The sequence below is a fragment of the Octopus bimaculoides genome, chromosome 9, assembly GCF_001194135.2.
Source record: "Octopus bimaculoides isolate UCB-OBI-ISO-001 chromosome 9, ASM119413v2, whole genome shotgun sequence".
Classification (NCBI taxonomy): domain Eukaryota; kingdom Metazoa; phylum Mollusca; class Cephalopoda; order Octopoda; family Octopodidae; genus Octopus; species Octopus bimaculoides.
This window is the reverse complement of record NC_068989.1, coordinates 7,296,804-7,305,110: the sequence shown is the minus strand read 5'-3', so window position 1 is coordinate 7,305,110 and position 8,307 is coordinate 7,296,804. Positions and strand designations below refer to the sequence as shown.

Sequence of the window (8,307 nt, the reverse complement as noted above, 5' to 3'; positions counted from 1 at the left end):
TTACTACCTGTTTTTGTACACCTATTGCACTATTTTTTTTAAAACAGCGAATGGCTATGGAGTCCAGTAGAGGAAAACTAGAATCAATGGGGTTTATAGGCAAAAAAATGGTTGAGAAGCGTTGCTCAATGGCGAACAAGTTGGTCACTAAACAATCAGATAGTAATAGACTAAGTGAAAACATGTTATAATAACTAAGATTCGTCATATTAGATAGTTACACCTATATAATATACACGTTTCTATGATATGTTTAATGACCAACGTTTAAGTAAATTCGTTTTAAAATAATAAAGTTTGGCTACGTTACTTGACCATAATTAAGGTTGTTCTAACCTGGAGGTTCATGTAAGATTTTGTTGTTAAAATGTGCAATGGAACTGGATAATTCCTGATAACACTTAATCATAAAAAATGTAATAGGAATCAAAGAGGAAAAAAAAATGATTGAGAACCACTGATATAGAGTCTTGTGAGAGAAAATAGATATACCCGTAATAAAAAGGCCTAGCTTTCTCGTGCTGATTCGACTTGGGTAGTTTGTAAAGGATACAGGTGTCTGTAGTTTACTCAGACACTACGATAATGTAACGAGTAGGAAATTCAGTTGATCCAAACAACGGAATGACCATCTGAAGATCCACCATAGACACAGGTGTCACAATGTACCCACATGAGGATTAATGCATACTTTAAGAAATTATTATTTCTTATATTTAATTGTTTATGTTATGATTTTATTTACTCCATGTACCCAGACTTTGTGGACACCCTGTATATCCGCGAATGAGTTTATACGGTGAAATTATATATATGTATGCGTGTATGTGTATATATATATATATATTTATTTATTTATGTGTTTCAGCCAAGTGGCTACGGTCATGCTGGTGCACCACCGTGAATATATATATATCATTTTGTCCACGTTTGTTTGCAACGTCCTGTACCCAGATATGCATCTATATACACATGTAGATGTAGGTATGTACATATACTCATATATTACAAATACTTACATACTTATTGCTCATGTCAAAAAAGTACGAAATATGAATAAAACAATTTACCATTATAAATCGAAAGATCGCCATAAATAGGTCTTTGAGAGAAAAATACATATACGTTTGAGTATATGTTACGTATTTCCACATAAATAAGCGTTTACATGATTGCAAGTGGAAGAATACAACTGTGACCGGTAAGTTTGAAATTATTAATAGACAAGCACGTGCTTTGTGGAATATTATGATTATTAAAAGAAAAACAATCACTTACGATGGACATGGTGACGGATTAGGTAGGATATTGAAACCGGTTATTTGTAATGTATTAACGAGAAAGGTAACAATAAAAGCAGGTAATAATCATGTAGGATATAATTGGATTAAGAACCGGTCAATGGTGAAATTAATTTGGAATTGACGTTTAAAATGGCGCGACGCCTGCGCGCTGGGAATGGGAGAGTTATCCGCCCCTTGGGAATTAGGTTGAACTCTTATGTGAAGGAAACATCGGAAGTCAGAAAAGTTGTGAGAGGAATTCTACAAGTTTTGTGTAAGTAAAGGAAAACATTTTTGGAGAACTTTTCGGAAAACTTTATTAACTTTGGTTGTACTGTATATATATATATATATATATATATATATATATGTCTGTGTATTTATAAGTATATATATATATACGTGTGTGCGCGTGTGTATTTATAAGTATATATATATGTGTGTGCGTGCGTGTGTGTAAACTTTATTAACTTTGGTTATACTGTATATATATATATATATATATATATATATGTGTGTGTATTTATAAGTATATATATATATGTGTATGTATTTATAAGTAGATATATGTGTGTGTATTTATAAGTATATGTGTGTCTTTATAAGTATATATATATATATATGTGTGTCTTTATAAGTATATATATGTGTGTGTATATTTATAAGTATATATATATATATGTGTGTATTTATAAGTATATGTGTAATTAGTATATATATATATATATATGCGTGTCTTTATAAGTATATAAATGTGTGTGTATTTATAAGTATATATATATATGTGTGTGTATATATAAGTATATATATATAAGTATATATAAAATAAGAATTATATACAAATATATGTATGTACGTATATATATATTTTTTCGGATATATGATGCATTACGCGATATATATATATATAAATTGTTAATTGTTAATTATTAATTTTATTACCCAAAAGGTTTTTTCATACTGAGCTACCCGGCAAAATTGTTAATTATTAATTTTATTACTAATTGACGATTCCCTGCCCTGCATATCTATCTATCTATCTATCTATATATATATATATATATATATAAGGCGATCTTTCGGTATATGTCTGTGTGTACAGATGCGCATTTACGTATATGTATATATGCATGTTTATGTGTATATATATCTATACATATTATATACGTATATATATGTGTGTGTGTGTATATATATATATATATATATATATATACATATATATATATGTCACTGATGATCTAAACCAATAGGTGTGCTGTAATTGGTAATCCGTTAGGATCCAAGTTCACAAGGGAGGCATGGAGCTAGGGATCCGTAACAGGTTCCCGATTTAGCGGGTATAAATTGAAGGAAAAGGAAAACAAAATCAAGACAGGACAAGCTTATCTAACCAGTTGAAATATTTTAATTAAAGTAAAGAAAAGCAGAAGTAAATAATGTCTTACAGCTGTTTCTGGGATATCTCAGGTATGGGAAAGAAGCTCGTATATATATATATATATATATATATATATATATACACACGCATACATATATATGTATGTGTCTGTTTGCCCCCCCCCCCCACCATCACTTGACAGCCAGTGTTGATGTGTTTAGTTCCCCCGTAACTTAGTGGTTCGGCAAAAGAGACTGATATAAGAAGTACTAGACTTACAAAGAGTAAGTCCTGGGGTCGATTTGTTCGACTAAAGATGCTGCTCCAGCATGGCCACAGTGAAATGACTGAAACAAGTAAAAAAAAAGGAATAAGAAAGTAAAAAAAAATAATTCTTATTGGCATAAAACAACCCCCTCCCCATCCCTTTCTTTTCTTTTTATTTTTTTTTTCTATGAAACAAATATTTAAAAACTATTTAATATCTTGAGTTGTAAATACTATTTTTTTAAAAATACTGCAAGACTGGAAATAAATGACAAATTTTTGGAATGTTTCACTATGGTAACCATTTCCTATATCCATCCATACAAGGAGACATCCACCTACGTACCAGAATTATAATTAAGTCACAATTAGTTTGAGTTATATTTAAGACTTAAAAAAAAACTTCTCCCCTCTAAAAATTTTAATCTACATCCAGTCTTGCTTTTCCTTTCATCCTCCTTTTCTTTTCTACATTCCTCTTCTGCATTTACCCTTTCCGTTTCCTCTTCGTTTTCGTTAACATTCCTCTCCTTTCCTATTTTATTGTTCTTCATCCTCTTCTATTTCCATCCCGACTCATCTAACGTAGACCCCAGAGATGGGTCTGGAAACTAACAATGTCTCATCAAAATATCTGCCATCCCTCACAGGGCAAAGCAAACATAACATTACAATACAGCCTCTTAACAAACAACAAATATGGATTTATAAATTCCTGGAAATTTTTCTATATATCATATAGATGAATGTCATCTATGTATGTACCGTGTATACCATGGAGAATTTTGTTAATATGGATTGAATGAATATATACATCGGCCTTTGAATTTGTTTTCTCCTCTTCTTAATTTCATATTCCTGAAGCTCTATCAGAGTGCTAATTGGTTGAGCTGTATAAAGTGGATACCTATATCACTTACTTCTTCATTATATATATATATATATATATATATATCATCTTCATCATCGTCATTTAACGTCTGCTTTCCATGCTGGCATGGGTTGGACGGTTTGACTGAGGACTGGTGAGCCAGAGGCTGCGCCAGGCTCAATCTAATCTGGCAAAATTTCTACAGCTGGATGGCCTTCCTAACACCAGCCACTCCAAGAGTGTAATGGGTGCTTTTACGTGCCACCAGCACATGTGCCAATTTGTGTGATACCAGCATCTGCCATAACTGTGATTTTGCTTGGCTTGATGGGTCTTCTTCTCAAGCATGACTTAATGCCAAGGGTCTCGGTCATTGCCTCTGTGAGGCCCAACGCTTGAAAAGAACTCAGCCACCTTGCCTCTGTGAGGCCCGACGCTTGAAAAGAACTCAGCCACCTTGCCTCTGTGAGGCCCAACGTTTGAAAAGAACTCAGCCACCTTGCCTCTGTGAGGCCCAACGTTTGAAAAGAACTCAGCCACCTTGCCTCTGTGAGGCCCAACGCTTGAAAAGAACTCAGCCACTTTGCCTCTGTGAGGCCCAATGCTTGAAAAGAACTCAGCCACTTTGCCTCTGTGAGGCCCAATGCTTGAAAGGAACTTAGCACTCTGTTGTGTGTATATGGAACAATAGAACAGCTTGGTCATGAAATTAACGTGTAGGTGGTTGAGTACTCTACAAACATGTGTACCCTTGACATAGTTCTCAGGGAGATTCAGCATGACACAGAGTGTGACAAGGCTGCTCCTTTGAAATACAGGTACCACTCATTTTTGCCAGTTGTGTATGTGTGTGTGTGTGTCTTTGTGCTTGTGTTTGTCCGGTGTTGGTTTGTTTATGTACCCATAACCTAGCAGTTCAGCAAAAGAAACTGACAAAATAAATATCTAGTTGAAAATTAAGACAAAAAAAAAAATACTGGGGTCGATTCATTTGACTAAAAAAGTTTTTCAATGTGGTGATACAGCATGGCCACAATCTTATAACGAAAACTAGTCAAAGATGTGTTTGTCCCCCCCCCCCCACTACAGTCCAACGACTGAATCAATTAAAAAAAATAAACAAAAAATAGACAAAAACAAACAAAACAAGAATTTGAAGCATCAAAAGAGGAAATGTCTTGTCATGTTTAACTTGGAGTTTGGGAAGACCCCCCTCCCCCTCCGGTGCTTAGATGAGGTGGAGGAGGAGGGGGGGGAGGATTGAGTAAAGAGAAGAGAGCGGAGGGAGTGTGTTGTGTGGTGTAGTTGAGACATTTTTATATCTTGATGGTAAAAGGAAGAAGTGTTGGGATGGGAGGGGCATGGCTGGGAAGGAGAGAATGATAAAAGTAAGGCTGCAGAAGTGGCAGTTGGATGAGAATTATATTGAGAAAGAGAGAGAGGTATTAGAAGCTGGTATTTATTCAGTTTATATTCCAAGCTGAATGATTCCTCCTTTAGCAATATCTAGGAAGCAATTCTAAGTGCTTGGTTTGTGGATAACAGCAGGAGGAGGTTGTGTGTGTGTGTGAGAAAGAGAGAGAGAGTGTGTGTGTGTATGTGAGAGAGAGAGAGAGAGAGTGTGTGTGTGTGCCTGCTAGCGATTGCTTTATCTCTGTTATCACTAACTGATGTCTTATGCTCCAAGAAAGAGGTTGCTGCTCAGTTTTGTTGATGATTAATAAAGCTAACATCCCGTACAGATTCATACTCTCTTAACGCACCATATACAGATACACAACCATGTACACACACACACACACACACACGCGCGTTGAAAGATATTCACAGATTCCATAAGTCAATGTTAGTAAACATGAATGTGTGTGTGTGTATGCAGGTGTGGCTGGAATCGTTAAGAAGTTTGCTTCCCATCCACATGGTTTAGGATTCAGTCCCCTTGCATGGCATGGCATCTTGGGCAAGTGTCTTTTACTATAGCTCAGAACCAACCCAATACTTAATTGTAAGCAGATTTGATAAATGGAAACAGAAAGAGTCCTAGTTTTGTGTGTGTGTGTGTACCTGCACCTATTGGTATTTGTTTCAAATGCTTATAACAAATTAGACTCCACGAAAAATATTTAATAGAGAAACAATTCTTAACCCTTTTGGTACCAATCCAGATGAAACCAGCTCTGGCTCTGTAGTACAAATGTCTTGTTTTCGTAAGTTTTGAATTAAAATCTTCCACCAAACCTTAGTCACAATTTATGTTCCTAACACTAGCTTAATGATAACTAAGTTATTTTACTAAATTATTTGTTATATTTAAAATTAATTGAAAGACACACAGAGCATCTCAAACAGAAATATGGTAACAAAAGGGTTAAAATATATAACAGAGAAACAATTCTTAACCCTTTTGATACCAACCTGGCTGAAACCGCTTCTGGCTCTGAGTACAAATGTCTTGTTTTCATAAGTTTTGAATTAAAATCTTCCACCAAACCTCAGTCACAATTTATGTTCCTAACACTAGCTTAATGATAACTAAGTTATTTTACTAAATTATTTGTTATATTTAAAGTAATTGAAAGAAACACAGAGCATCTCAAAATAGATACAATAACGAAAGGGTTAATGTCAACTTTCTCATGTTTTCCTAAATCAAATGGAATTTGTTGAGGCAAATTTTCTATGGCTGGATGCCCTTCCTGTCTTTACCTGTTTCCAAATAACACCTGTGCAACCTGACTCATTACCCCTCCTTACATTGAATGTGTGTGTGAGTATTTGCAGAGTGCTTCACGTAATACATGTGCAGCTAACCATATAAACACAGTTATATATCCTGCATGTACATATACACACACCAGCACACAAAGCTACATAAAAGCTATTCTCTTATTACAGACCCATTGTACATGTTGGTGACTGGAGTGCTGACCCAGTAGAGAGGTTGTCTCCCTTTCAAACATTGTACCCACCACCACTGCTACAATCACCTCCATTACCACTGGCTTCCCAGATATCATTAACAGCACCACCATCTCCACAACCTGCTGCCACCTCCATCAACTCAAGCACCAACACCATTACCACCACCACCACCACCATCACAACACTACAATCATCACCATCACCACCACTCTGTTCCACTTTCAATTATTCCTTGTCCTCGCCCTAGAGATAACCTTTTACAAATGCCAGTTGTAGGATGTGGGGAGATGTCACTAAACTTGAATATTGCCCTTTGTCTCATGCCCTGTGTGTGTCTATGTGTGTGTGTGTGTGAGAGAGAGAGAGAGAGAGACAGACAGACAGACAGACAGAGATGAGTAGAGGAATGGTTGGGGTTTAGATTTAAATAAATTTATTTTGTTAAGAGTGTATTTCAGAATGTATCCTGTATTTCAGAATTATTGCAAAGCTAGGATTATTCAACAGACATATTTCTATAGTCTAACCATATAGGCGTAGGAGTAGCTGTGTGGCAAGTAGCTTGCTTACGAACCACATGGTTCCGGGTTCATTCCCACTGTGTGGCACCTTGGGCAAGTGTCTTCTACTATAGCCTCGGGCCGACCAAACTTTATGAGTGGATTTGGTAGATGGAAACTGAAAGAAGCCTGTCGTATATATGTGTTTGTCCCCGTAGCATTGCTTGACAACTGATGGTGGTGTGTTTACGTCCCCGTGACTTAGCGGTTCGGCAAAAAGAGACCGATAGAACAAATACTAGGCTTACAAAGAATAAGTCCTGGGGTCGATTTGCTCGACTGAAAGGCGGTGCTCCAGCATGGTCGCAGTCAAATGACTGAAACAAGTAAAAGAGTAAAGAGTATTACTGATATTATATTACTTTGGGTGAGATGCGGTGGTCGGGGGGGATAGGTTTACACAAGGCTTCCTTTTCTTTCCTCCACCTCATCCCACTCCCTCCCTTCTCATGCCCTCTTACCCTCTCACCTCCTCCTTCTGTTCTATTCTCCTATGTTAACCCTGCCCTTCTTATTTGCAGATGGTGTTTATAAAGGCCTCCCTCTTTTTCTTTTGTGTTGCATTCTGGCTGAGTAAGGCTGATGGATGTGATCAGCAGAATTTGTTTTCCGTTACTGAGTTTCATGCTTCCATAATTGATGTCTACCAATCTCATCAAACACATGTACATTATTATACAAAGCATCAAAATCATCTCCTTTTCTTGTGTTCCTTATATATGGTTTCTTACACTGAAGACACCCAGAAGCCTACGTCTGTGAGTATCACGTAAGGCTAGAGATGGGAGCCATGACCTCCCTTACAAATGCTAAACGGACACAAATTGTGTGTTGATAGCCAGCTGAAAAAGATGTTTTCCTGGGGCTAAAACAACAGTAACATCGTCCTTTATAGGACTGCCACATTCTGTTGGCAAATAAAATTTACTTTTTCATTTATATACTCTTTACTCTTTTATTTGTTTCAGTCATTTGACTGCAGCCATGCTGGAGCACCGCCTTTAGTCGAGAAAATTGACCCCA

At 36.4% G+C, this 8,307-nt stretch overlaps 2 protein-coding genes across 4 annotated transcripts in view; one reads left to right on the top strand and one right to left on the bottom strand.

Moving 5' to 3' along the window:
• The window catches only part of LOC106868001 (regulator of chromosome condensation), a 14,190-nt gene extending 12,745 nt beyond the window's left edge, over window positions 1–1,445 (bottom strand). Inside the window, exon 1 of one of the 2 annotated variants that reach the window (XM_014913089.2) lies at window positions 1,279–1,445. In XM_014913089.2, coding sequence (XP_014768575.1) covers window positions 1,279–1,287 — 9 coding nt within the window. In that variant the 5' untranslated portion in view covers window positions 1,288–1,445. Of the gene's footprint in view, window positions 1–1,070; window positions 1,178–1,278 lie in introns of those variants that run through there. The other variant, XM_014913088.2, reaches the window with a different exon arrangement.
• Window positions 1,446–1,478: 33 nt separating this feature from the next.
• Window positions 1,479–8,307, top strand: part of LOC106872330 (putative ferric-chelate reductase 1) — a 65,297-nt gene continuing 58,468 nt past the window's right edge. The window contains exon 1 of one of the 2 annotated variants that reach the window (XM_052970398.1): window positions 1,479–1,557. The gene's annotated coding sequence lies outside the window, so the exon portion shown is untranslated. The remainder of the gene's footprint in view (window positions 1,558–8,307) is intronic. The other variant, XM_052970399.1, reaches the window with a different exon arrangement.